The sequence below is a fragment of the Taudactylus pleione genome, unplaced genomic scaffold (genome assembly GCF_031769625.1).
Source record: "Taudactylus pleione unplaced genomic scaffold, aTauple2 ptg000707l, whole genome shotgun sequence".
NCBI classification, from domain to species: Eukaryota; Metazoa; Chordata; class Amphibia; order Anura; family Myobatrachidae; genus Taudactylus; species Taudactylus pleione.
Window position 1 is genome coordinate 75115 of NW_028285109.1, and position 27953 is coordinate 103067.

Consider the following 27953-nt stretch of genomic DNA (forward strand, 5'->3'; position numbering starts at 1 on the left):
CTGCAGGTGTACCTCAGGGTCAGTCTACAACCCGGGGAACGCCACTTATACGAGCTAGTGTGAGTGTGTGTGTGTGTGAGAGATATATCTATATCTACATACATCTGTATAGACAGATAGTTTATATAGTTCAATATGTTATATATAGCATATGTAGCTCAATATACAGAAGTTGCCATAGCCTGGAGCCAAAGATGTCCTTCAGTCACCGCTGGGCTTTATACATTTTTGTTGGAGCAGTGAAATTCCAGATTTCCATATCACAGGAGAAAAAATAAAGATAAAACAAAAACACAACCTTACTTTATGTTTTTTATTTAACCGCTGTTTGTCTTTCCCGTCTGTGACATCTTCTATAATGTCCCCATCACACTCTTCATCACTGTCGTCAGCACTTTCTAAGAAGTTAAATGTTTCAAGGACATCACCCGAGTTCCTGCAGGAAACAAATGAGAGTATTAAAGAGTGAGAAAAACTCATGCTTTACAGACACAGAAATGCATTTTGAAATGCTTGAGGATACATAAAGAGCTTTTCCGAAATAAATCCTGCACTTGTAACTAAATGTCACTCTAACAATTGTTTTCTCGTACCGCCACTAGATGGCGCCCACCGACAGCAATTAAATTGTTCTGCTGTTTGGGCGCCCCCATACCCACGGCTGCACACTTCTGCTCATAGCCTCCATAAGTTGTGAGCAGAAATATGCGGTTAAGTCCATGGTTTGGGCACCCCAACAGACTTTTGGGAGCATCAAAAGTAATGGACATCCGATCAAAGCAACAATTTAATTTCTCTGACGGGCACCCATAAAAACAATTGAATTACCGCCCAGAGAAAGGAGATGGATAAACCCAGGTCCATAAAGAGGCGTATGCAACCGATGCCACCGTCCAGTGCACAAGGCTGAGGGGGTGGCACTATTGTTGCATTGGTGGCACCTGTCTCTGGCTTGAGGGGTACCTGGAAGGGCCCCTGTTGTCTGGAAAGTTCTTCAGCTCCTGTTACCAGCCCCTACCTTCTGTTACATTCTGTGTGATGGGAGCGGGAGGCGGCAAGCCCAGGTCACAGAATGGCACTGCAACAGCTCTGGGTGAACACTTTCCCAAGTCCATTAAGTTAAAGTTTCTTATTTGCAGTATATGTGGGAAGTACACCCTTGTTCAGAAACTGTGCCATTTCAAACGTTCTCTACTTTACAAAGTCATTACAAAGTAATGGACATCACACAGAATTGCTGAAAGCCGACCCCTACCAAGACTAGACTTTTAATATTAACACCTTACCTGGCATAGGAGTAAAACTAAATAAAATTGTATTTACTATTAAACTACCACATGCACTCTATCCTGCTAGAGCGGTTTTGGCCTCCTACTGCAAAGCACCATATTAGAGGAACTAGTAATCCACAAGAACTTTATCCATGTTTGGTAATACTGATCGTCCAGGAATTGAAATTGCATTGCTGTGAAAGGGTAGACTGGATGACTATAATTACGTTTTCCACTTCTGTGCATGAAAATCTAATTTACATAATCAATAGATTGTTATATGAAGAGTAGTATAACAGTATGCAGGGGGGGTGGGGGGCAGTGTTACAAGGAGCAGTGTGTGAGACACTCAAATTTAGAATTACATTGCAGGGTGTTTAGAAATAAAAAAAAAAGCAAGAGAAAGACATAACTAAAATAATATATATATATATATATATATATATACACATATACACACACACACATACATACATACATACATGTATATTCATATATATTTTTATTTTTTTCTTCAACTCCTTTTTGAAAGGGTAACTGAATATTGCTTCAACCCTACCACCACACCAAACAACATGAATGTATGTGCAGACTACAGTCACACTGAAAGCAGCCAGCGGAGGACAGCTGTCTAACGTTACCTTTTGTTTTCCTGTCCCTTTTGTTTAAGTGAAGGAGAGTCTCCACCATTGAGGATCTGTTCTAGGTTCTTGGTTTCCACTGAACCATTTGGCTCAGAGCTTGAAAGTCCGAGGAGAGAGCGTACCCTTTGTGACCGAACATCTAATATGGTGTCTGTATACCCAACCTCTTGGAGATACCTGCACAGAGAGAATAACAGATGCTAAGCAGCTAAATGCACAAGCAGCCCAAGCTAGAGAGAGAACTGCAGAAAGTACATTCCTTTACCAGACTCCTCATGCCACAACCACTGCTGGGAGTAGAACACTCATAAGCGAGAAACAAAACAGCAAGCTTTTAACTACAGTGTAAGTTAATCCTAAAATAAAAAAATATATTTAAAAATATGAAAAATAAAGATATATTTATAAGGTAACACACTAGTCGTAAGAGCTGCTTATTATTCCTGTGGCAACTGGCAGCTTGCAGCTTGGCTGGGGAGTGCCATAGAGCATTCCAGGAACCCAGTACTGACTGGGAGGAAATGACAATTCGGAAGAGCAGAAGAAGAATGAGCAAAATACATAAGCACCACCACCACCCCCCCTGACTAATTAGTGCAGGAGCAAGTGAGCCAAGCTGCACATCTTTATTATGTTGTAAAACATGTGATACATTCTGCTTGGGATACAGATTTAATAGTACTTTACTATATTAAAAGATATGATTATTTTAGCTGTTTTTAAAACTGAAATATCAAGTAATCGAAGCCATTGGAGAAAGACATGTTATAGACAGCAATAGCAATTGATCTGAGAAACCACAACAATTAAAAAAAATTAATTAATTAAAAAAAAAAAAAAAACCATGAAGCGGACCGGAATACTGCTGAACAATTTATTTTTGTAATGAAGTTTTCTTTCTATTTTAATAATGTATTTTACATTACTCCATTGTCCCCCGGGCCGTTAGGGTCACTGCCATGGAGATGGAGCGCCGCTGATCGGCGCTCCACCTCCAGCGGCGTCAATACGGGGGGTGCAGTCGCACCCCCTATTTGCCGGGCGCCTGCTGAGTGTATTACCGGCGGGCGCCCGGCTCCTTCATTCCCCCATGCGGTAGCCGGAGGAACGGAGCTCAGTGTGAGCTCCGCTTCCGGGTCCCGCAATGCACTATGGGAGTGACGTCATGACGTCACTCCCATAGTTCCGAGGAGCGGGCGCCGGGGACGGAAGGCAGCAGGACTGGAGTGAGGTTTCAGTTAAGTATTTTTTTTATTTTTTGTATGTGTGCGCGCTCGCGGGGGGGGCTCACTACAGGGGGCATTACTGGGGGGCTCACTACAGGGGGCATTACTGGGGCGTACTACAGGGGGCATTACTGGGGGCTTGATGCAGGGGGCATTACTGGGGGCTTGATGCAGGGGGCATTACTGGGGGCTTGATGCAGGGGGCATTACTGGGGGCTTGATGCAGGGGGCATTACTGGGGGCTTGATGCAGGGGGCATTACTGGGGGCTTGATGCAGGGGGCATTACTGGGGCTTGATGCAGGGGGCATTACTGGGGCTTGATGCAGGGGGCATTACTGGGGCTTGATGCAGGGGGCATTACTGGGGGCTTTCTACAGGGAGCACTACAGGGGCCCTTAGTACTGGGGCACTGCAAAGGGGGACCGCTACTGGAGGTACTGCATAGGGGGAAAATTACTGGGGGGCACTACATAGGCGGCACTGCATAGGGGGACCTCTACAGAGGGCACTGCACAGGGGGATCACTATTGGGGGAACTGCATAGGGGGGCGGCAGCTGGGGCTGGCATAGGTGCTGGGGGGGTGGTACATTTTAATTTTTTTTGGGGGGGGGGGGGCACCAACATTTATCTTGCCTCCGGGCACCTGGGATGAAGTTACGCCACTGCACTCATAGGTACCCCTAGTGCATACTAGCTGCTCAGCCCAAGCATCACTCGGTCACGATTCCAAATCACAATGTACATGATATCTTTGGGTCTCTTATGATGCAACTATGCATTTCCTGGTCTGTACTACTGGCCGTCTACTTTCAGAACCACTGAGGGATTTTCCTTTAAAACAGCTGGCACACAATGCATATTACATGTCTGCTAGGCATGAGGGAGACTTCTTTCAATTTATAATTGCTTTTTAGCAACAAGTTTTTCCAGTTGTGCGGAAGGCAAGATATGCATGAAAGAATATCCAAATCCGCAATATACGGTGTTCCACAAAAAAAGCCAAATCCCAAATCTCTAGAAGTTGACCAATATTATAAAGTGGACCTATTGTAGAAAGACTCCTACTATTTAACCAGCTATCCATTTCTTTCTAGATTTTACAATTTTTCTATTTTGAAGATATTTTTAAAATGAATCGGAAAGTGACCTTATCACAAACAAAGGGTGGAATTAAATTCAATTACTTCCTGCGGATTCCTGTTTGCATCTCAGGAGGGTGCAAACAGAGATTATCCACGTTAAGTGCACCTTTGGGACTTACTGCACAACTCTGGACACTTTACCTGGAATCTATGCCTTCCTGCAAGATATAATCCGGGCATTTAACCAGAGGACTAATTGAATTGCGCCCTAAAATTGTTGGTGGGTATCTTTTTGGATCGGTTACATGGTTTCAGTTTTCTTCATCCAATGCACACATCACATTACATTACAGATTGCACATACTGATCAGCTTCTACTGAAGAGCCATGAGGGATGTCAGGATTCAGTTTTACTTTCCAAGAGATTTTGACTGAAAATACTCAATTACAATAATACATAAGGAACAAACTTTTTTTTTTTATTGAGGAAACAGAAATATCACAAAATACATGCAATATACAGCCATGGACAAAGGTTTTGAGAATGACAAGTATTGGTTTTCACAAAGTTTGCTGCTTCAGTGTTTTTAGACCAAACATTTCATAAGTGTCAAAGGCTTTTATTGACAATTACATTAAGTTTATGCAGAATCAATATTTGCAGCGTTGACCCTTCTTTTTCAAGACCTCTGCAATTCGCCCTGGCATGCTGTCAATCAGTTTCTGGGCCACATACTGACTGATGGCCGCCCATTCTTGCCTAATCAATGCTTGGAGTTTGCCAGAATTTGTGGGTTTTTGTTTGTCCATCTGCCTCTTGACGATTGACCACAAGTTCTCAATGGGATTAAGGTCTGGGGAGTTTCCTGGCCATGAACCCAAAATTTTGATGTTTTGTTCCCTGAGCCACTTAGTTATCACTTTTGCCTTATGGCAAGGTGCTCCATCATACTGGAAAAGGCATTGTTCATCACCAACCTGTTCTTGGATGGTTGGGAGAAGTTGCTCTTGGAGGATGTTTGGTCCCATTCTTTATTTTAGGCAAAAATATGAGCGATCCCACTCCCTTGGCTGAGAAGCAACCCCACACATGAATTGTCTCAGTGTGCTTTTCTGTTGGCATGCCAAATCCTTGCCACGACCGGTTAGATATATAGTGGTTGGATATAAAGTCGGCAATGAGTGTATTTAGTAACCTGTACAGTGCTGACGGTAACAAATCTATAGTACACCCTGACAGGGTAGCCCTATCTTATCATACAAAGCGGTTCATACACATGCACTTCTACTCGTGATTTAGCGTATTAAAAAGCGCACTTCAAACACCGGTGCTTACGCATGTATTAGCAAAGTATGCTCTTTGACTTCAGGAAAGGACTCGTTTGGTTTTAGACCAACACACTACTCATTAAGATCTCAGAAATAATGCAATGTTTTATGAAGTTTAGTCAGCATAAATCCAACAGCACTTTTCAACCTGCCAGAAAGAGTATTATGAGAGGTAACCAAATCTGTCACATGTTCACTTATTTACTTACTGTCTTAACAGCTGCCGGCCTTGTTTCCAGGTCAGCTGGCTATTCTGAGGCCCCGGGGGAATCTCTGATTCTTTGGTTTCTTCTGAAGAGTAAAGGGAAGAGTAAATGAGAAAAACTCATGTAAAAACACAGGATAGTTTACTAGCCTCAACTGTGTCTCATAAAGGACACCACTGAAATAATGGGATTCAGTATCAGCCATTCAGCTTTATAGGTTTCTGTCATTTAGGTCAGGGTTCGACAAATTTTTGTAAAATCTAGGAGCCATATTAAAAGTTTAGAAGCAAGACCATAGTCCATTACCAAAATATATGAAAGTTTGTATAGACCACCACACAGGCGATTCAGTGCGCCTCAACCTAGTAGTAAGCCCCCTGTAATAGTGCCCCCAGTAGTGTGCCCCCAGTAGTAAGCCCCCTGTAATTGTGCCCCCAGTAGTAAGCCCCCCTGTAATAAGTCCCCTTTAATAATGCCCCCAGCAGTAAGCCCCATGTAATAGTGCCCCCAGTAGTAAGTCCCCTTTAATAGTGCCCCCATTGAGCACCTACTCGATGGGTAACCAATCCCCCCCCTCCCACCAAGGCAAACCAACCCCTTCGCAGCCACACTGTGCAGTTATTCCTCCCCCCCACATTGACACATTACTGGGGGGGGGGGGGGGGGGCACAATGATCCCGGAGTGAATTGGCACATTACTGGGGGGGCACAATGATCCCGGAGAGAATCCCCCCCATCGGCGGTGGCCATACCCTGCACGGCCGCAGTCCAGGGCCATGCATAGAAGCTCTTACCAGAGCGCAGAGTAGTTTATTACACTGTAGCTTGTGATAGAAGGGTGGGCTCCAGGATTGCTTTAACGGTGCTGTAATAATTACAGCACTGCTAAAGCAATCCCGGAGCCCACCCTTCTATCCCAAGCTCTTACGGGAGCTCTGTCGCTGCAGGCGGAGGAGCCAGAAAGCCAGGATGTATGAGGAAGACGGTGAGCGGGTATCGCCGCAGGCGGAGGAGCTAGACAGCCGGGGCGGAGTCAGTCAGCGCACGTATGATATGGCCGTCCGGGAACCTCCGCTGGGGAACTACTTCCTGGCATCCTAAATGGCCGCCCACGAACCTCCGCTGGGGAACTGTTTTCTGGCATCATCCCTCCCTGAAATCTGGTCGCCAGGCAACAAAATGTAGTCGCCCCCGGGATTTGTCGAGCCCTGATTTAGGTGCATAAGCATGGAGAAGTTGCACGTTGGCCAACTTCTGAAATTGTTAGAACATTCGGACCAGAAATGAACTTTAAGATTGTTTGCACTGAGTTATGGGATGTATACAAGGGCTACCCCTCCAAAATAAAGCTTGTGGAATTATAGAAGGCAGCAAGACATTCCACTGCGCAATGAGAACAGCACCAATAGGTGTGTAAGACAAACAAACAACACTGATACAAAAATCAGACTATTCACAGTGGCAGATTCAATTACATGTGAGCTGCCGGAGTGCATTTACAGTAGCTTCATTTCTGCTCCATGGGCCACAAGCAGCAGTCAGCTACAGAGCCACGAACAAAGCCACTGGCAGCTTACGGGTGATCAAAACTGGTGCACAGTGTACAGTCATGTATTCTAATATATAGCAAAATGGTATCTCCAGGAAGGATCTAATGTCCTGAATGAAGGTGCAAACCTTGTTAAACAAGTCTAATCTCTATTCTCTTTGAGGAATACATTCAGAATGTCGACAACTATAGTCTAGTTTATTTTATTCATTGTATTACAATTTTAGGGTTAGGCTGAGGTTAGGATTAGGGTACGTAATATATCGAAGGTGGCAGTACTTCAGAAGTATGCACTTGAGGCTAAAAAAAAAACATAGAAACAAAAAAAAAAAAACTATACATCACTCTAGGACTAGGAATACAGATTTTGTTACTGTATTGGAGGGAGGGAATGTAACAGGAAATTATCGTTGACTCTCAAATTCAACGGAAATCGCGTCAAGATTTCAGCGACTTTCTGTTCAACGCCGCAAGATGTAAGGTGATTTTAAAATAAAATATAATATTGAGGTTTGTGGATTTGTATAGTTCATATGTCAACTATTTTAGTAAATAAAGAGAATAAAAAAAAAATATAATATTGATGAGCCTTAATGAAAGATTTCATTATTGGGGTCAACAAGGTTTAAAAATAATATAATTTAAAGTTATGTGGACAATAATATTTTTATGTTAATTGGGGACATATTAATTAGCGAAAGAACCACCAAATCAGATTACAAACTTGTAGCACTACAAGTGCCATCATGGAAGTACTTCTATCTTTAAATAATATGACCTCAATTAACAAAAATATTGTCTTCATATTTAAAATGCTCTTTTTTTTTTTAAACATTATTGCTAAATACTGCATTATGGGCGACCAAGATATTATATTTTGGGGCTCCTTAATTGAGTATTAGTGACAAATTAATACATTAGTTTAATGTGCTCTTTATTATGTTCTGCCCAGACAGAACATAATATGTATGCAATTTCAGCACTCTCTCTGGCCAATGGGACCTCTTTTAGTCTGCAATATTTTTGGCGCATTACCATCGAGTTTACAAATCGTAGGCTATAACATCTGACGACTTGTACGTTTGACATAAAAAAAAATACTGGGATGGTGATGTGCATCAAGTCAAGAGTGATTCTGGCAGATTTCTAGCTACTTTGGCTCTAATCCAAAGGTTTTAAACGCGGTCCTCAAGCCTCCCCAACAGTTCAGGTTTTAGAGATATCCATGATTGAGCACAGGTGAATGAATTAGTATCTCAGTAAATTTTATTTAACCACCTTTGCTCAACCATGGATATCTCTAAAACATGACCTCTTGGGAAACCTTGAGGCCCGCGTTTGAGAGTCAATGGGAAGAAAGTCCCACAGGACTGACATGGCGTATACCAGAAATGTCCTTGGATAACTGGTTTTACTCCTTGTGTTTTAAACCAACATCCAATAATCATGACATCTTGTCGACACCAACTGCAATCAGCTGAAGATATAGTCACTCCATAAAGTACCTGGCAGCTGAGAAAATCCACTTCTACATTGTCTACACCTGAAATGAACACCATTATGTCGGCTGGCATGTATCGCTGTACCAATTAATAAGTCCAGCCGTGCCCCATTACCCCACGATTCAGGTACACCACCACTGTGGCATAGTCATAGCCTGCCTCACATCTGCTTGCTAAGGCATAGAATAGATCCCTTAGCTAAAGAACGCAAATCAGTCTGGACTCCTCCAGGATCCAAAGACCCTCATAAAATCCTGAAAGGGGACAGCCCTGCAACCTTGAAAGTTGGCATCCATTGTCACCAAAAACCAATTCTAAATGTTGAAACATGCTCTCAACTGAGGTATTTGGCCATCAACCACCAAACGAGAAGGACGGATGGATGATCTGGCTGGACAGATGATGGGGTGACTTATTCCACTTCTATATTATTCAACTCCCTTGAGTGATACTGCTCATTCTGGACAACCTTGAAGTTTGATCTCATCTACCCCAAAATCCCAATGTAAAAATTAACAGATGTCCATTTGTGAGTCAGCCAAGACTTCATCAAACTGTGCTTAACCTGTCAGCAGTCCCTATGGCACACAATTGTACAGCAAGAGACCTGGTCACTTCCTTCCCTGGCAGTGACTCTGCTATCTGGAACCTATCGGGAAAGATGGACCAGCCACAAAGTTGCTACTTTGGTATCTATGCCCCACTACTGACCCCTGCTCAGCAGTCAGCCAGCAGTTTAAGAGAGAAAGTGAAAGCTAAAATAATAAAATCAATGAAAAAATAAAAATAAAATTTATTTGGACACATCTTTGACGAAATCGCCAGGTGCGAAGAAACATGCTAGAAAGTCAACAGGTATCCACTGAGAGTCTGTCCAGTGTCCTGCACTGAAAGCATCTCCTCCCACGGGTGCAGTTACCCAACATTGTACATACAATACAAGTACATCGCACCCCTGCAGCGGAAGCGTCTGCCGGCTCAGCCACGGAGTCCTGCACAGCCTGATCCACACTGGTACCTTTTACTGTGGAGAGGCTGCACTTGCACCAGCGGCAACCACCCCAAAAGAGAGAGCCGAAGCCGGACACTGGCTTGTCTGGCCAAGGTGCCACTCTGTAGTAATCATTGCCGGCTGCACACTGGGGGATTTTACTAGCAGCCCTTAATCCATCTCACTTTTGGAGGGTTAATTACCGCCTCTCCACTATTTACATAGCGGGCCATTTGTACATTGACAGCATATTGTTCCTATGTATGGGGACTTCCTTATGTTTCCTAAAGAGCAGAAGGTTTGAGGAACAACAAAGATACAACATATGAGGTGTGATCCACCTTTTATGGAACGTGAGTATTCAAATTTTTTTATTTTCCTATCCTATTACCTCTATCATCAAAAGAAACCTTTTATACATTTCAAAGGGATAATCTTCATCTTCTTTGCTCCTTACACAATCATTGTGAAATTAATACTGAATGATTTATATCCCCTTATCCAGCAAACTCTGAACAAGGACTCTTGAACACTACACAATAACATGCTATATATACAGTCAGGTCCATAAATATTGGGACATTGACAGAATTTTCAAATTTTGTCCTCTATTCACCACCACAATGGCTTTGAAATGAAACAAACAAGATGTGATTTAACTGCAGACTTTCAGATTTAATTTGAGGGTAATTACATCCAAATCAGGTGAACGGTGTAGGAATTACAACGGTTTCTATATGTGCCGCCCACTTTTTAAGGGGCCAGAAGTAATGGGACAAACTAAACAATCCTAAATCTAACTTTCACTTTTTAATACTTTGTTGCAAATCCTTTGCAGGCAATTACAGCCTGAAGTCTGGAACGCATAGACATCACCAGACGCTGGGTTTCATCCCTGGTGATGCTCTGCCAGGCCTCTACTGCAAATGTCTTCAGTTCCTGCTTGTTCTTGGGGCATTTTCCCTTCAGTTTTGTCTTCATCAAGTGAAATGCATGCTCAATCGGATTCAGGTCAGGGGATTGACTTGGCCATTGCATAACATTCTACTTTTTAGCCTTAAAAAACTCTTTGGTTGTTTTTTGCAGTAAGCTTCGGGTCATTGTCCATCTGCACTGTGAAGCGCCATCCAATGAGTTCTGTAGCATTTGACTGAATATGAGCATATAATATTGCCCGAAACACTTCAGAATTCATTCTGCTGCTTTTGTCAGCAGTCACATCACCAATAAATACAAGGGAACCAGTTCCATTGGCAGCCATACATGCCCATGCCATGACACTACCACCATGCTTCACTGATGAGGTGGTATGTTTTGGATCATGAGCAGTTCCTTTCCTTCTCTTCCCATCACTCTGGTTCAAGTTGATCTTTTTCTCATCTGTCCATAGGATGTTGTTCAAGAACTGTAATGGCTTTTTTAGATGTTGTTTGGCAAATTCTAATCTGGTCTTCCTGTTTTTGTGGCTCACCAATGGTTTGCATCTTGTGGTGAACCCTCTATATTCACTCTTGTGAAATCTTCTCTTGATTGTTGACTTTGACACATATACATGTACCTCCTGGAGAGTGTTCTTGATTTGGCCAACTATTGTGAAGGGGTTTTTCTTCACCAGGGAAATAATTCTTTTGTCATCCACCACAGTTGTTTTCTGTGGTCTTTCGGGTCTTTTGGTGTTGCTGAGCTCTCTGGTGCGTTTTCTTTTTAAGAATGTTCCAAACAGTTGATTTGGCCACACCTAATGTTTTTGCTCTCTCTCTGATGGGTTTGTTTTGATTTTTCAGCCTAATGATGGCTTGCTTCACTGATAGTGACATCTCTTTGGATCTCATATTGAGAGTTGACAGCAACTGATTCCAAATGCAAATGTCACACCTAGAATCAACTCCAGACCTTTTACCTGCTTAATTGATAATGAAATAACGAGGGAATAGCCCACACCTGTCCATGAAATAGCTTTTGAGTTGATAGTCCCATTACTTCTGGCCCCTTAAAAAGTGGGAGGCACATATTGAAACTGTTGTAATTCCTACACCGTTCACCCGATTTGGATGTAATTACCCTCAAATTAAATCTGAAAGTCTGCAATTAAAGCACATCTTGTTTGTTTCATTTCAAAACCATTGTGGTGTTGAATAGAGGCCAAAATCTGAAAATTCTGTCAATGTCCCAATATTTATGGACCGACTGTATATTGTTACAATAGTTAGCAAACCTCTGTTGCAATTTGATTGTGTGGATACCATAATAATGCAATTGTGTTATGTTTACGCATTGTATCTTTCAACATATCTTTTCCCATTGATATGCATTTATGGCCTGTATTCAATTAGAGGCGAAAAGTTTGACCCTATTCAATTCCTAAACAGCCGAAAAAGGAAAGCGGCAAAGGCGGAAAGTACTGTCAGAAGTGGGGAAATCAGTCTGTACCCCTAAAAAAGATGCACTAACATAGGGGAATCAATGTAGATGTGTGCTATTAGCCCTAATAAAAGTGTTTGGTGTACTTAAGTTGTTTGCTTCTTATTATCGTCTTTGCATAAGTGGTGAAGAATGGCATAAAGCAGTATTTTTTGGTGAAAACAAGCACTCCAGTCAAATTTGGGGTACATGAAAATGGGTGCTAGCATATTTTTAGGTCTCTAAAGTGAACTTTTAAAAAAATGTCAAAAATGCACCTGCGGCATGCACCTGCAATCCCAAAAACACCTGACCCACCCTTGCAGACCCCAAGAAGTCCATTTCGCTAATTAGACTTGACCCCCAACTTTTTACTTTTTCACCCCAAAAATTAAAGAACTTTTTTGGGGTGTTTTTAGTGGGTTTTTTTGACAGATATGTCCTTTGGGTAACTGTCCCAAGGGTTCTGGGTCGTTTCCCCACGTTTGCACCCCAATATAAAAGATTTTGCACTTCTTTTCACCTGCTATTCATTGGAGAATCTTTTTCGCCTATTACACTGCATTGAGTTTCCACTTAGGCGAATTCCGCCTGGAATTGATTTTGGAGATAAGTTCCGCTTTTCGCGTCTAATTGAATCCGGCCCTTTGTATGTATGGTGCCCTTTTTAATATTAAACAACATTTTTTAACTTAATTGGCAATCTCTTATTCAGCATATCAACATCCTATACCATATGGTAATGTTATTGTAGTGACAGAGCGCTGCAATCTTATTTCCTTTTTTTTTTGTTTTTTTTCTACATAGGGGGCAGCAACCTCCTTATAGCAGCTGCTTGTCACAAACATCTATTTCCCACCTTCCACCAATATGCACTTTCTATTTGAGCTCTTTTCTGCCCAGTGCTAGAGACCTACCATACACTTCTTTGTTCAGAACTAATAACTGCATAAATTCATAGTTAAATATACTTGAATAAACCAACAATTTCAATAACAACGGTTACTATTACTACTTTTATAGCTCATCGTTCACTACAAAACATTTTCTTCTTTTCAAAATCCTTCTGTATCTTAATCTGTGGAGATCCGCTTAGGAATGAAGTAGTAGCAGGGGCAGAGATAGAGAAGCAGACAAACTATTCCCTAAAGAGCTTATATAACGGACACACGTAAAAACTTTATCTAATATATAATGTAACATTCACAGCTACACAAAGGCAAGTTGAAATGTAACAAACACTCAAATGTATGGAACACAATGCAAAGTGTTGATAGGAATGTAGCTAACTGGGCAGATTTAACAGACATGTATAATACTAGTCTTAAATATGTCCTAAAAACAGGCATATTATGTTTGAAATACGACGGTGGTTCAATAAATAAGGTAACAAGACCTCTCACGTGTCTAATGTTCTCCATTTCATTCTAATTTCCCTCCAGGCCAGAGCAGTTAGACCACTGCTTCCCCTGACAGCCATTAGACTGTGCCTCATATCAATCATATTGTCCCAATATCAGTTGAAAGATGGCGGGGATGGCGGAAACATTGTCAAACATGAAGGTGTGTAGTGCATAAATATAACATTGAAGTCTGTAATGCGTAAATATAACATTGAGGTGCGTAGTGTGCAAATATAAAAATATATCAAAATAATAAAACTTTGGGGTGGAGGGGGTTAGTTATTGCTATCCAGATATTCACTAGGCCACTGGAGAGCTGCAACACATACACATTACAATCTTTTGCCCTCCAAGTACAAAATCACAAATGTCTGCCGATCTACAGCCCGCTTCAGTTGTAGATGACGTCTTTTAAATTATACCTACCAGATTCAAATGCTGGCATCTTCATATCGCCTTGATTTAATTCTGTTCCATATTTTAATTTATGATATTTTGCCCTAAAGCATCATATGAGGAAAGAAACATTTGTTAGAACAAAAACAGATGTAACAAATATCAAGAACATCAACAGTAAAACATTATGGGGCAGGTGTACCAAGCCTACTAAAAAGTGAGGAAGATGCCCAAAGTAACCAATTAGATTCTGCCTATCATTTTATGGACTGTACTTGAGAAATTCTAGCAAGGAGTAGATTGGTTGCTATGGGCAATTTTTCCCCTCTTTAGTAAGCTTGATGAATTTCCCTCTATGAACCAAACAACTAAACATATAATCTAAAGTTAATTGAGGGCACTAAGCTCTTTGTTTAATACAACGTTATGATAAAAGACATAACATAGTAGGCACCAGTAACAAATGATGAAGAATGCCCTACCAAGTAAAATAAAAAACCACTAATTGTGCAAACAGGTGATATAGATAGATAGAGATATATATATATATATATATATATATATATATATTTATATTATATATATTATACACACACACACACGTGTTCGCAAATACGCGCTATAACGCATGTTTTACCCGATATCGGGCACTGGGTACTCAGTTTTTTTACAGAAGCCAGGTCCCCGGGGACGCGCTGTGCTGTGGCCAATCCCTGACAGCAACACAGCGAGTCCCCCTGAGAAAGACACAACGATGTCTGTTAGAGCAGCCAATGAGAGTCAGATAGACTCATTTGGTTGCCTGGTGACCAGATTTTCAGCAACCCCCGGGCCCTGTAGTGCAGACCGCGAGCGCGGTCCACACTACAGAGTAACAAACACACAGCTGTATGTTTGTAATAGCAGCCGATGAAAGTCTGTCAGATTCTCATTGGCTGCTGCGTCATCCACGGAGTAAAGGTGGCCATACACGGCACGATTAAGGTACTATATCGTGCAGTGTATGGGCATGATATCGTACCCGATAACGTGCTGCACGCTCCCGCGGGGTCGTACATCGCATCCCCAGGTCTTCCTGCAAAACCATCTGACCTGGGATGCGATGTACAATCTCATTCAAATGGTGGAGGGGGGAGCTGGCATATCGTGCGGTCTGCGAGGATTGCACGAATGCCGGCAGTGACAGCACGATCTGTCTGCTGACGGATCGGCAGTAGCACTACACGGTGCATCGTACAGTGCATGGCCAGCATAAGCCGGCTGGAGATTCCCTCATGAGCTCCGCCTTCCAGCTCACTCAGCTCGCAGCAGGTTGGGAGAGACGCCAGGAGGAGCGGACAGCAGCGGTCGTCGGCAGGAGCGTAGACTAGGTAAGTTGCGTTTTCTTTTTTTAGGGGCATTGCATAGGAGGGGTGGCCACTACTGGGGACACTGTGGGGACACTGCATCGTTTGGGTGGCCGCTACTGTGGGGGCAACTGCATAGGTGGGGGTGGCCGCTACTGGGGCACTGTACAGGGTAGGGCCGCTACTAGGGGCAATGCATAGTGGGGACTACTACTGGGGTCACTGCATAAGGGGGACTACTATTGGTGGCACTGTATAGGGGGACTACTACTGGGGGCAATGCATAGGGGGTCCACTTCAGGGGGCACTACATAGGGGGACAACTACTGGGGGCACTGTATAGGGGTTTGGCCGCTACTGGGGGCACTGCATAGGGGAGGTGGCCCCTATTGGGGGCACTGCATATGGGGGGTTGCCGCTATTGGGGGCACTGTACTGGGGGTTGTGGCCGCTACTGGGGCACTGTATAAGGGGGAGGGTGTTACTAGGGCACTGTATAGGGGGGGCGCTACTAAGGGCAATGCATAGTGGGGACTACTACTGGGGTCACTGCATAAGGGGGACTACTATTGGTGGCACTGTATAGGGGGGACTACTACTGGGGGCAATGCATAGGGGGTCCACTTCAGGGGGCACTACATAGGGGGACTATATATGGGGACCACTACTGGGGGCACTGCATAGGGGTTTGGCCGCTACTGGGGGCACTGCATAGGGGAGGTGGCCCCTATTGGGGGCACTGCATATGGGGGGTTGCCGCTATTGGGGGCACTGTACTGGGGCACTGTATAAGGGGGAGGGTGTTACTAGGGCACTGTATAGGGGGGGCGCTACTAAGGGCAATGCATAGTGGGGACTACTACTGGGGGCACCGCATAGGGGGACTACTACTGGGTGCATTGCATAGGGGTGCCCAAAGCATATTCTTGCAACTGGGCCCACCACTCCCTAGTTCGGCCACTGCTGGCAGTGTCTTTGCTTGCCCGGGTTTTTTTGGCTGCGGAGGGGTTGTCTTTCTGGGGGTTGGTTGCCTGGAGAGGGGGGTTAGCTGCTCAGTAATATGGCTGTGGGAGGGTGGTTTACCTGGGGTACCCCGTTAGTGGTGTGGCCATGGGTGTTGGTTGCATGGGGCGTAGGTGCTCAGTAATGCTGCGCTGGGGGAAGGGGGGGGGTCTGGCTCCTACAATTTCATCCTGGCTCCTAGGTTTTAGAAAAATTTAACAAACCCTGTACTAATGTCACACATCAAATTGTTTCAAAACTACATGCTGGCTTGCACTGATCACTCAGTCGTTTTATTGATGTGATTAAGATGCACATTTTGAGCGAGAACGCTATCCTGGGCCTGGTGGGCCGAAAGTGGCCATTTGCCACTGAGCAACAGTGTGTTAGGAAACACGCACACATTGGGGGAATTCGATTTTTGCGATGGGCATCTAACTAATGGGCATCTATTGACTGAGGCACAAGAATTTGTAATAAAAAAAATCTCATTATTTTGTATCAAAGTACAAAATAAAACCAGAACATAGCAAAATAGTAAAGCACTTCAAAATGAATCACTTCAAACATATAAAATAACCCCCCCAAAAAAACTGTCAATTTCAATTTAAAACTTAAGAGCAACAGTCAAAAAACAGATGGAAATAATGTTATGCATTAATCTCAAAAAGGGAACGTCAATTTTTCTAGTGTTGTAGATTATAAATAGCTTGAAAACTTAATCAATACATCTTCTCAACTATGTTTTGAAACACTGGTAAACTCGCGTGCTTATTCCACAGAGTATAAAATAGGCTCCCTGAATCATTATTTGACTTGCCTAAGAGGTTGCCCTATTTAATAAAGATCTAAAAAGAGACCACCTTTTGTATCACAATTATACAAAGCTTTTGATCTGAAACTTAATTGTATTCAAGCTTTAAGAAATAGCAAATTGCTCTATCAGATAGCAACTCACATTTTGGCACTACAAGAACATTGGTGCTTCTATGCGACACATATCACCCATCATAAATCAATGCTATTATCCAATAAAACAAAAACACTCTCTCTCTGCTATCAGCCCCAAATTTAAAAAGTGTTGGGGCTCCTCCAACCTCATGGGGGTAAATAGAAAGCTTTTCCTCACTGTTTGGCACTGTGTCACCTTACAAATGACTAACAATACTAATGATAACCATCTCTGTCTCAGAGAATTACATTTACAGTGTAATACCAAGCTCGCATTGATTTTTCAGAAATTCACTTTTCTTGTTCGCACAAAGAGCAGGAGAAAAGAGGGAAAATCTTTATTTTAAGGTAAAAATGTCAGGACACAGCGAGGCACCTCTGGTACACCCATCCCAATTCTTTGATTTGTTTAAATAGCATAATTTGGGCAATAAATACATGTCAGTTTTGAGGTGAATTTCTCTAAACAGATCAATAATGTGTTAAATAACGTGGGACAGGTACGCGGAGGTGTAAGTGGCGTGGGACAAGTACGCGGAGGTATAAATAGCGTGGGACAAGTACGCGCAGGTATAAATGGCGTGGGACAATAGAGTTCACTCTAGTTCCGGCGCTGAACCTGGAGAAAGGAAACTTCTGCGCACGCTCAAAAAGGGCGCGTGACCAAGGAAAAGGAACGTGTCTTTAGGACGCGTCCCCCTTTCGTTACTTTTGGGAGTGTGCACGGCACTTACGGACATGCTTGGCAACCCCCAAGCGGTCACTGAATTGATCACATCTAAAAGTATTATCTTAGCCTTAGGCGCTACCCTTAGAGCTCTGGAAATACTCAAGTTTATGCAAAAATTCAGGCGGTGACATCCATGCCATTTCCGTAAAATATCTGCTGTCTATAGTATTACATATTACATTACACCATATAAAACCACATTTAAAGGTCATGGTAAAATATGCAAATTTAATACATTTAAAAGACAGGAAAACACATAACTTTTAAAATGCTGTTGTACAACAACCGGGATAAAGTGCATTCAATCACTCTCAATAAAATAAACCAATAAATAAAAGTTGCCAGGTGGCTGCTTTACCAGATGCAGGATGTAAACATGCGGGGTACAACAAAGGATGATTGATCCGGAAACCTCATCTCCGTCCTCAATGCCCTCCTGCACTTGGTAGAGTAGCCTGGTCCAGCGCCTCCTCTACTACCAACGCGTTTCGGGACCACCTGTCCTTTTATCAAGGCATAAATGGATCACACTGAGGGCAGCCCCCAATCGGTCACTGTGAATGAATGCCGGGCGCATGTGCCCAGCATCGATTCACCGGCGGTGACCACTGCACCGCCGTTTTCCCAACCTGCGGGACACAGCGGCCCAGAGGAGGGGACAGTACCCGCAGGCTGTTTCAGCGGGGTGCCGGAGGACAGGGTGCTTTCTGCCCTTTAGAAATAGGGCAGGGCGCGGCACCCTGCTGAAACAGCCTAGCAGGAACGCGGGACAGGCAGGCCGAGGTGCAAACGGCGTGGGACAGGCAGGCCGAGGTGCAAACGGCGTGGGACAGGCAGGCCGAGGTGATGTATTGATGGGTTTTAGAACTTGCAGTTGGGAGCTAAAAATGTTTATTCTAACTTTTTACAAACTTATTTAAAAACACTGAAAACTTACTACACAGACATTTTTCTGTACCCCAAAATGCTGGAAAGACTAATTCGCTGAAAAAAACAAGTGCTTTCAATAATTTTTCAACCATTAATTAAAACTGCAAAATTAGCCATTTGACAGCTTTTAAGAATCTCCAGGCCTTTAATTTAGGCCACTAACAGCCTTAAGTATAATCCGGCTATCCCAGTTGCCAATTTTTTGGGGTCCAGGAAGGTTTCTCCACTTTTTTATGCACCTCTCCCAAATAGCATTCTGTAGTAGTCACGCACCCTCACTGTGGGTAAAACAAATTGCCTTTTCTAATTTAATCACGCATTGCTCAGGCGCACGCATTCATGCAATATATGCGCATTTCATGGAACTCACTCCTAATTGAATTGACCCCTATGTGTTTATCGGGGTCTGTTCAATATCCCGACAGCGGGCATTCCGGCAGTCAGAATACCGATGCTAGAATCCCAAAATTTATTAGAATATCGGCGCCGGCATCCTGACCACCGGAATCCCGAAGGTAAGTAGCGGGGTTGGGATAGGTTTAGGATACTTCCCTACAGCTGTTGGAATGGTAACCTAGTAGGGACGCCAACGTCGGGATTCTGACTGCCGGAATCCCGTACCCAACCCATGTTTATCTATTTAAAAAAATAGGGCAGTCTCTGAAATTTAATTGGTCAGTCTCAAGTGCACATGCCCAAGAAAAATTAAGAGTTATAGTAGACTTACCTTTATTAACTCTATTTCTTAGAAGTCCATAGGATCCACAGGGATACCATGGGGGATGTGTGGTCGGAGAGAGACGGGCACCAAACAGTTAAAAATTAGCTCTCAGAATGCATTGGTCCTCCTCCACATATACCCCACCCCAAGCCAGACAGTTTTGTAAACAAGCCCAAGACAGGAGCAGGAAAGAAGAGAGCCGTGTGTTTGCATTACAGTGATAAAAGAGAAAAAACCCATGGAGACCAGGTGTGTCAGGGTGGGCGCCCTGTGGATCCTATGGACTTCGAATAAATAGAGTAAATAAAGGTAAGTCTACCATAATTCTTAATTTCTTCTTCAGGGTCCATACGGGATCCACAGGGATACCATGGGGATGTCCCATAGCAGTTTATTTAAGGGTGAGTACGCTCCTGAGCAGAAAGGTGAATCCGATGGCCAAAATAAGCATCCTGAGAGGCAAAGGTATCAGGCATAAAACCTAAGAAAGGTGTGGACAGAACAACACGTGGCCGCCTTGCTCAACTGTTCAGCAGAAGCGCCGCGTTAAACCGCCCACAAGGGTCCCACAGACCGAGTACAATAAGCTGTAACTCTGTTTGGAACAGGAAGATCAGCTTGTGTGTAGGCCTGAAAGATTGTCATGCAAAGCCATCAAGCCAGAACTGGCCAGACTCACTTGTGAAAGCCATACAGCACAAACAGAATCTGATTTTCTCAAGGAATTAGTACGATCCATGTAGATCCGAAGAGTACGAACCACATCCAAGGAAGCTTCACCTGCAGAAAGATCTGAGGACTGGAAGGCCAGAACTACAATCTCTTCATTTAAATGGAACCGCGAATTCACTTTAGGGAGGTACCCAGCCCCGGTACACAGGACAGCTCTGTTCGTATGAAAGAAAAAATAGTGAGCTTCATCAGAGTGCTGCCAAATCAGATACCCTGCGGGCAGACGAGATAGCGAGGAGAAAGAGCGTCTTCGCTGTCAGCCACTTGAGGTCTACTGAAAATCGTAGGGTTATAGCCTCTAGGGGAGAACCATTGTAATTAAGAGTGCCAAACTCTAATAGATGCGGGCTAAGGCAGGCTTGTGCTCCCTGAGCATCGCCTGGACCATAGAGTGAGAGAAACCCTTGGCTCTTAAGGGGGATGACTCAAGAGCCATGGCGTCAAAAACAGACAAGGTAGGTTCGGGTGCAGGCAAAAGCCCTGGGTCAACAGGTCCTGCTGTAGAGGAAGTGGAAACGGAATGTCTATGGAGAGACTCCGTAGATCGGTGAACCAATGTTGCCTGGGCCAGGCTGGGGCTATTAGTATCACCATGCCGCTTTCTAGCTTGAATTTTCAAAGCACAGTCAAGAGGAGGGAGATCAGAGGAAAGTGGTATGCGAGACTGAAGTCCCACCTCGCTGCCCGAGTGTCCATGAAGGCAGCTGAGTGGTCTCTGGTCCTTGACCCGTACCTGGGGACCTTGTGGTTGTGACGTGAGGCCTTGAGGTCTACGTCTGGCAGGCCCTTTTTGTCCACCAGGAGTTGAAATACATTCGGATGGAGAGCCTTCTCCGGCGTGTATGTCCTGACGTCTCAGGAAGCCCGCTTCCCAGTTGAGGACTCCTGGAATGAACACTGCCGAGATTGCTGGGAGATGATGTTCAGCCCAGACCAGAATGCTTGCCACTTCCCACATGGCTGCCCGACTTTGCATGCCTCCCTGATGGTTGAGGTACGCTACCGCAGTTGCATTGTCGGACTGGATCTGGACTGGCCTGCTGTGGAGGAAATCCTGCGCCTGAGTGAGTGCCCTGTACACTGCTCGAAGCTCCAGAATGTTTATGGGCAGGCGACATTCCTGAGTTGTCCACCATCCATGAAAGGAATGATGACGGACTACCATGCGCAATCCGCGAAGGCTGGCATCTGTCGTGAGAAGTTCCCAATCTGGAATCCATAAGGGGCGACCCTTGTCCAGATGGCACGTCTGTAGCCACCATGAGAGTATGAGACGAACCTCCGGAGAGAGGAGGATCGTCTGGGGCCAGATCAGATGTTACTGTCCTTTCCACCGGGAGAGAATCAGTTGTTGCAGAGGCCTGGAGTGCAACTGGGCATACTCAACCATATCGAAGGTGGATACCATGGACCCCAAGACTTGCATTGCTGAGTGAATGGATACCCTCCCGATTGTGGAGCAAGCTACGCATGCGCAAGTGTAGTGTCAATCTTGTCTGCTGGCAGAAAGATACTCTGTATTCGAGAATCTAGGAGTAGCCCCAGATGCATCATCCGCTGTGTCGGAGATAGGGAGGACTTTTTCCGATTGAGGACCCAGCCGTGTTTGCAGGCAATCCACGGTCAGCTGGAGATGGCGTTGTAACACAACCGGTAAGTCTGCCAAGATTAAGAGGTCTAGGTATGGCAGGATTCTGACTCCCTGGCGTCTGAGGTGTGCCGCCATAACCGCCATTACATTGGTAAAGACCCAAGCGGCTGTTGACAGACCAAAGGGTAGTGCCCGAAACTAGTAATGTTGCTGCAGAACAGCAAACTATAGGAACCGCTGGTGGTTTGGAAGAGTTATAAGTACATGCAGGTATGCATCCTGAATGTCTAGAGAAACCATGAAATCTCCAGGCCCAATTCCATGACAATTGATCATAAAGTTTCCATACAGTACAGTCCCTACTCTGATAAACCTGTTGAGGGATCAGAGATTCAGAATAGGCTGATGAGACCCATTCGGTTTCTGAATAATATTAATAAAAAAAAAAAAAGGAGTGGAAAAAAAAAACAATGTTCCTCTCTGAGCCAGAGGAATCGGTATTATCACCCCTGAATGGAGCAGGGAGTGAATGGCCTCATGGAGGGCCAGGGCCTTGAATGAGTCTGATGGGGGACCTGTAAAAAAAATTGCTGGAGAGGATGCCTCAAGAAGTGAGGGTGTACCCCTGAGAGACCACTTCATGGACCCAGGCATCTGTTTGACACCAAAAGTCGGCATATTGAAGAAGCCGGCCTCCCACCCTGGGATCCCCCAGGAGGAGGCCAGCCCCATCAGGCGGAAGGTTTGTAGTCAGGCTTGGAAGCTGGAGGTCTGGTCGACTGAGGTTGCTTGACTCACGGCTTGGTGGTCTTGAGCAAACTAGACTGCCTGGGAAAAGACTGTCCACTTGCCTTATCCTGGGGGCGAAAGGTCCGATAAGAGGACAGCCTAGGCTTTGAGGCCGTTGCTGATCGCAGAAAGGCAGTTTTAGAGGCTGCCACGGTAGCCACAATCTTGTCCAATTCTGTGCTGAACAGCCCATCTCCAGAGAAGGGTAAGGATTCGAGTGCCTTCTTGGATTCCATGTCCACCTTCCAGAACCGTAAGCAAAGGACCCAGCGTGCGACTACCGAAGTCGCAGATGCCTTAGAGGCAAGGAGTCCAGTACCTAACTCAGCTTCTCCCAAATAAGAGGCCGCTTCCTGAATATGGGAGATATAGGCCAGTTGTTCCCTGGTAACGTCTGATGGTAGGCTTTCTTCCAGTGCCCCTGCCCATCCTTTGATAGTCTTAGCCACCCAGGCCGCAGCCATAGCTGGCCTAGTAATAGCGCCAGCCACTGACTTTAAACAAGTTTCTAGCTTTCTATCCGTGGCTTCTTTAAGGGAGGATGTAGACGGTAAAGGCAGCGTAGAGTTTCTGACTAAGCAAGCCACATGTGAAACAGTGGGAGAGACTTCCCACTTAGTACACTCCTTAGTAGGGAGAGGGTACAAAAGACAGTAGTCTGTTTGGGACCTGGAACTGCTTGCCAGGAGTACCCCAAACTTCTCCCATGAGCTCAGTGAGCTGTTCTAATTGAGGGAATGCAGCCTTAACCACCTTCTGACATGACAACGGTGTTTCTCTTTCATCCACTAGGGGACACTGGAGGTGCTTACGCTGGGGTATAGAGGCGTGGATAGCTGGAGCCGGCACTTTAAATAATATAGAAGTGTGAAGCTCCTCCCCCTCTATGCCCCATCAGCCCTGAGTTTAGAAAATGTGCCTCATGGAGCTGGTCACAATCTGCTGTGATGCAGCAACACATATATGTTTATTATTTTCTTTTATTTAGGTTTATTTATTTTGTACATCTTTTACACTATATTAGGTACCCTTCGCCACCTCTCTAAAAGGTGGGGTTCGGGTACCTGGCTCCCTGTTCTTAGTAGAACAGGAAGGAGTGCACAGCGCTTATTACAAAAGCACTGACAGCTCCTTATCGCCACAGCACAGCTCTAATAGGAAGAAGAGTGTGCTGCATGCTGTGAGAACCTCTGGGGAGCGCAGTGAGTATTGCTGCGCATTCCCCGCTCCGACCTGCACCCCCCGGCGCACGTCGCGTGCCGGCCGCCCAGTGTGTACATAGCGCTGCTGCGCTGCTTCAGGCGGGGGCATTCAGACAGCCGGATAGGCTGTAATCAGTCCCTGCTCACCGCTAAGGGTTGCAGAAGGACGGAGGGGGCCTGCATTGCGGGGCTGAACTCCGACCTGCACCCCCCCCGGCGCACGTCGCCTGCCGCCCGTCCGCTCGCCACCCAGTATAGCGCTGCTGCGCTGCTTCAGGCGGCGTCATACAAGAGACAGCCGGATAAGCTGAAATCAGTCCCTGCTCGCCGCTAAGGGCTGCAGAGGGACGGAGGGGGCGTGCATTGCGGGGCTAAACACTCCAGACTCCGCTGAGTCTGTCCTACACAATGAGCTCCTCCGTTAGACGGGGGCAGCCATTTTAGACTGCAGACAGACTTGATAAGGACGGGGGGGCGGAGCTACCCAGCGCGGTCTCTCTCACACTGCTCAGGCACAGAGCTGTTACAAACAGCGTGCCTGCCATATTTTGCAAAACTTAATGCCTGCATTCTCTCCCTCCTGAAGGCAGAGTGCAGCTGCATGGCTACAGAAGGCTGGACTCCTGCACAACCATTAGCCCTACATCCCTGGTACAGAAGGCTGTGAGAAAGTGCAGGGAGTCTAATCTGTGGGAGGGGAGTGGGGTGTATCTCCTCCTCTGTGTCCCAGACCAGCCTTATGTTTTCAGTGTGTCCTTCTGAGTGACTGTGTGTATCAATGTCAAGCAGAACAAAGGCTTCTCAAAAGTTGTTTGTCTGTTCTTAGTGTAACACGTATGCTGCTGGGTCCACGTTATGTGACGCTTGTATAACAATGGAGCCATCTATGGCTGTTACTAACTCACCTCCATGGGCCGCTGACATGGTAGGAGTTACGACGGACTTAACGTCACAGATAGCAATATTGAGACCTGCGTGCCTCAGCTATCAGTACACGCATATCTGCATCTACTATTTCCTCCCTGGGTGGCTGGGTTAAACAGATCTCTAGACACCGTGGTACAGCGGTGTCTGTACCCTCCAATTCACACCATTAACGGGAGTTAGAGTCCGCCTCTCCCGGGGTGGAATCTCTAATTTTAGCAGTTATATCCTCAATTTACCTAAGGATATGATTCCTGCGTCCCAGAGTGTGAATTAGTTCATGTACCCGGCTGTTTTTCCGTTGTCACAGCAGCTTTCTGTGACTTAGAAACAGCAGAATAAGCGGTTCAAAATTCCACGTCTGTTTCCGGCTAGCTATCATTTTCCATCGTCCATGTTGGAAAAGTGGGAAACGTCTCTTCATGTAGATGCGTCAATCTCCCGTCTCTAAGAAAACAGCACTTCTAGTACAGGAGCTACTGTACTTAACGACTATACTGCAGTGGAAGCTCAACATAGACTTACCCTTGTTACCTCCTGGGTTAACAGGGCCGTGGTTTGCCGGGCTGACCAGTTGATACAGGTTCGGACCAGAGTCCTTCCAGAGCAGAATTACGTCTACTAGCACACATACGTGAGTCTGCAGTTTACCTGGGAGAAGCCTCTAGGGACAGCCCGCAGAGCCCTCTGGTTGTGCGCTTGGCAAGCAGATGCAGAATCCAAGCGTGCGGTGGAGTGTTCACCATTCATTGGTGACTTGCTTTTTGGCCTGGAAATCGGACACGGGGGGGGCGTAGGTTTTCTTTCCTCCCGTCTACTGCTCCAGCTCCCAGAAGATCTTACACTGGACCTTCAATTCATTCATGCGCCACATTCCTCTTGTGGTAGAGCCAGAGGTGCTCCCACGCAAGCAAGAAGCGGCAGAGAGAGGTCGACCACACACTGTTGCTTGTCGAAAGGCGCCTAAACCAGCTGAGAAACAGGTGGCATGACTGTCTTCCGTCCCACCTGGGGTCCCCTGCGGTGGTAGCCTGCTTGCAGAAATTTCAACAAGTTCGGAACCAGACCTGTTTAGAACCGTGGAGACTAATTTCCCTGAAGTACCAAATAGACTTTGAGTTCCCCCCTCCACCTCAGTTCTTCACTATGAGTCTGCCAGTACCTGCAGACAAGAGGGTTCTACAGGAGGCAATCCAGTCTCTAATAGTATCATATGTGTTAGGTCTGGAGCATCAAAGAGGTATGGGATTTTACTCAAACCTGTTTGTAGTGCCCAACCGGATGATTCGGTCAGGCACATCTTAAACCTCAAGTCCTTGATTCTGTATCTGAAGATGTATTGTTTCAAAAATGGAGACTCTGCAGTTAGTCATAGCGAGCTTGGAACCAGGGGAGTTCCTACTATCCTGGATATCAAGGATGCCTATCTCCATGTTCCCATTTGGGAACCACACCAGGCCTTTCTGCGCTTCGCCATATTGAAAGATCATTATCAGTTTCGGGCATCGCCGTTCGGGTTATCCTCGGCTCCCTGCATCTTCACCAGACTCATGTCAGTCATGATCGCCCTCCTTCGGTCATCAGGAGTGAACATGACCCCTTATTTGGACGACCTGTTACTCAAGGCTCCATCGGTATCTCTTCTCTTACATCATGCCTTACTGACATATCACACTCTAATCCAAAACGGTTGGATAATCAACTTCAAGAAGCCGAATCTCAATACGTTCCAGAAACTTCTGTTTCTGGGCATGATATTGGATACAGAATCACAGAGGATTTTTCTTCTAACAGACAAGGCCAAAGGATATCCGATTGTTAGTTCAGCTGGTCCTCAGACCAAAGAAGGTATCAATGCTTCTTTGTCTGCGTCTCTTGGGGATGATGGTAGCTGCTTTCGAGGCACTACAGTTTGGCCGGTTCCACTCCAGGGTGTTTCAGCTGGACCTGCTAGCACAGGGGTCAGGGTCCCATCTGCTTCTACATCGACAGATCCGTCTGAGCCCGGTTGCCAGAGTGGCCCTTCTTTGGTGGACACAATCTGTTAGCGGGCAGAAGATTCGGAGTGTGGACTGGATCATCGTAACAACGGATGCCAGCCGAGGATGGGGAGCAGTAGTCCTCGATTATCATTTTGAGGGTTGATGGTCCCTTCTAAAACAGAAGTGGCCCATAAAGGTGTTGGACCTCAGAGCGATTTACAATGCTCTGATAAAGGCAACAGAGTTTCAAAAGGCTCGTCCGGTAAGAGTTCAGTCCGACAACACAACGGCCTTCGCTTACATTAATCGCCAAGGAGGGACTCTGAGTCGCATGGCTATGCGAGAAGTAACTCGGATCCTCCGGTGGGCCGAGAACCAATAATCCTGTTGGCGTTATTCATCCCTGGTGTGGACAACTGGGAAGCAGATTACTTAAATCGACAGGATATCCATCCCGGGGAATGGAAGCTTCATCCAGACGTGTTCAACACGCTGATACGTTGATGGGGATGTCCTCAGGTGGACCTCATGGCGTCACGATTGAATCGTCAGCTCCCAGTATACGTGTCAAGAACTCAAGATCCGCAGGCGGAAGCAGTAGGTGCTGACAAGTCCGTGGGTCTACGACTTCAATTACCTTTTTTCCTCCGATTCCGCTTCTTCCTCGTTTTCTAAAAAGGATGAAACAAGAGTCAGCCTCTGTAATTCTCTTGGCTCGGAACTGGCCTCGGAGAAGTTGGTTCTCGGACCTTCGGTTCCTATTGTCAGATGATCCGTGGCCCCTTTCCCTGCGACCGGAGCTTGTACAGCAGTGCCCTTTCATACACCCCAACTTAGCGCAGCTGCGTTTAACGGGGTGGCTCTTGAAAACAGATATCCTAAAACGCAATGGAATCCCAGACACTGTTATTCCCACCATGCTACGCACCAGGAAGCCAATTTCGGCTGTGAATTATCATCTCATCTGGCGTGTTTATATCTCATGGTGTTCCAGTCGGGGTCTTCAGTCTAGGACTTTTCGTTTGTCCCGGTTTTGGTTTTTCCTTCAGAC

At 45.4% G+C, this 27953-nt stretch overlaps 1 protein-coding gene across 4 annotated transcripts in view; it reads right to left on the reverse strand.

The window, feature by feature from the left end:
- Window positions 1–27953, reverse strand: part of STRN3 (striatin 3) — a 77777-nt gene that overhangs the window by 29491 nt on the left and 20333 nt on the right. For all 4 annotated transcript variants that reach the window (XM_088456586.1, XM_088456587.1, XM_088456588.1 and 1 more), the window contains exons 3-6: window positions 14033–14106; window positions 5765–5846; window positions 1913–2092; window positions 304–436 (exon numbers count right to left, since the gene is read on the reverse strand). In XM_088456586.1, coding sequence (XP_088312712.1) covers window positions 304–436; window positions 1913–2092; window positions 5765–5846; window positions 14033–14106 — 469 coding nt within the window. The remainder of the gene's footprint in view (window positions 1–303; window positions 437–1912; window positions 2093–5764; window positions 5847–14032; window positions 14107–27953) is intronic.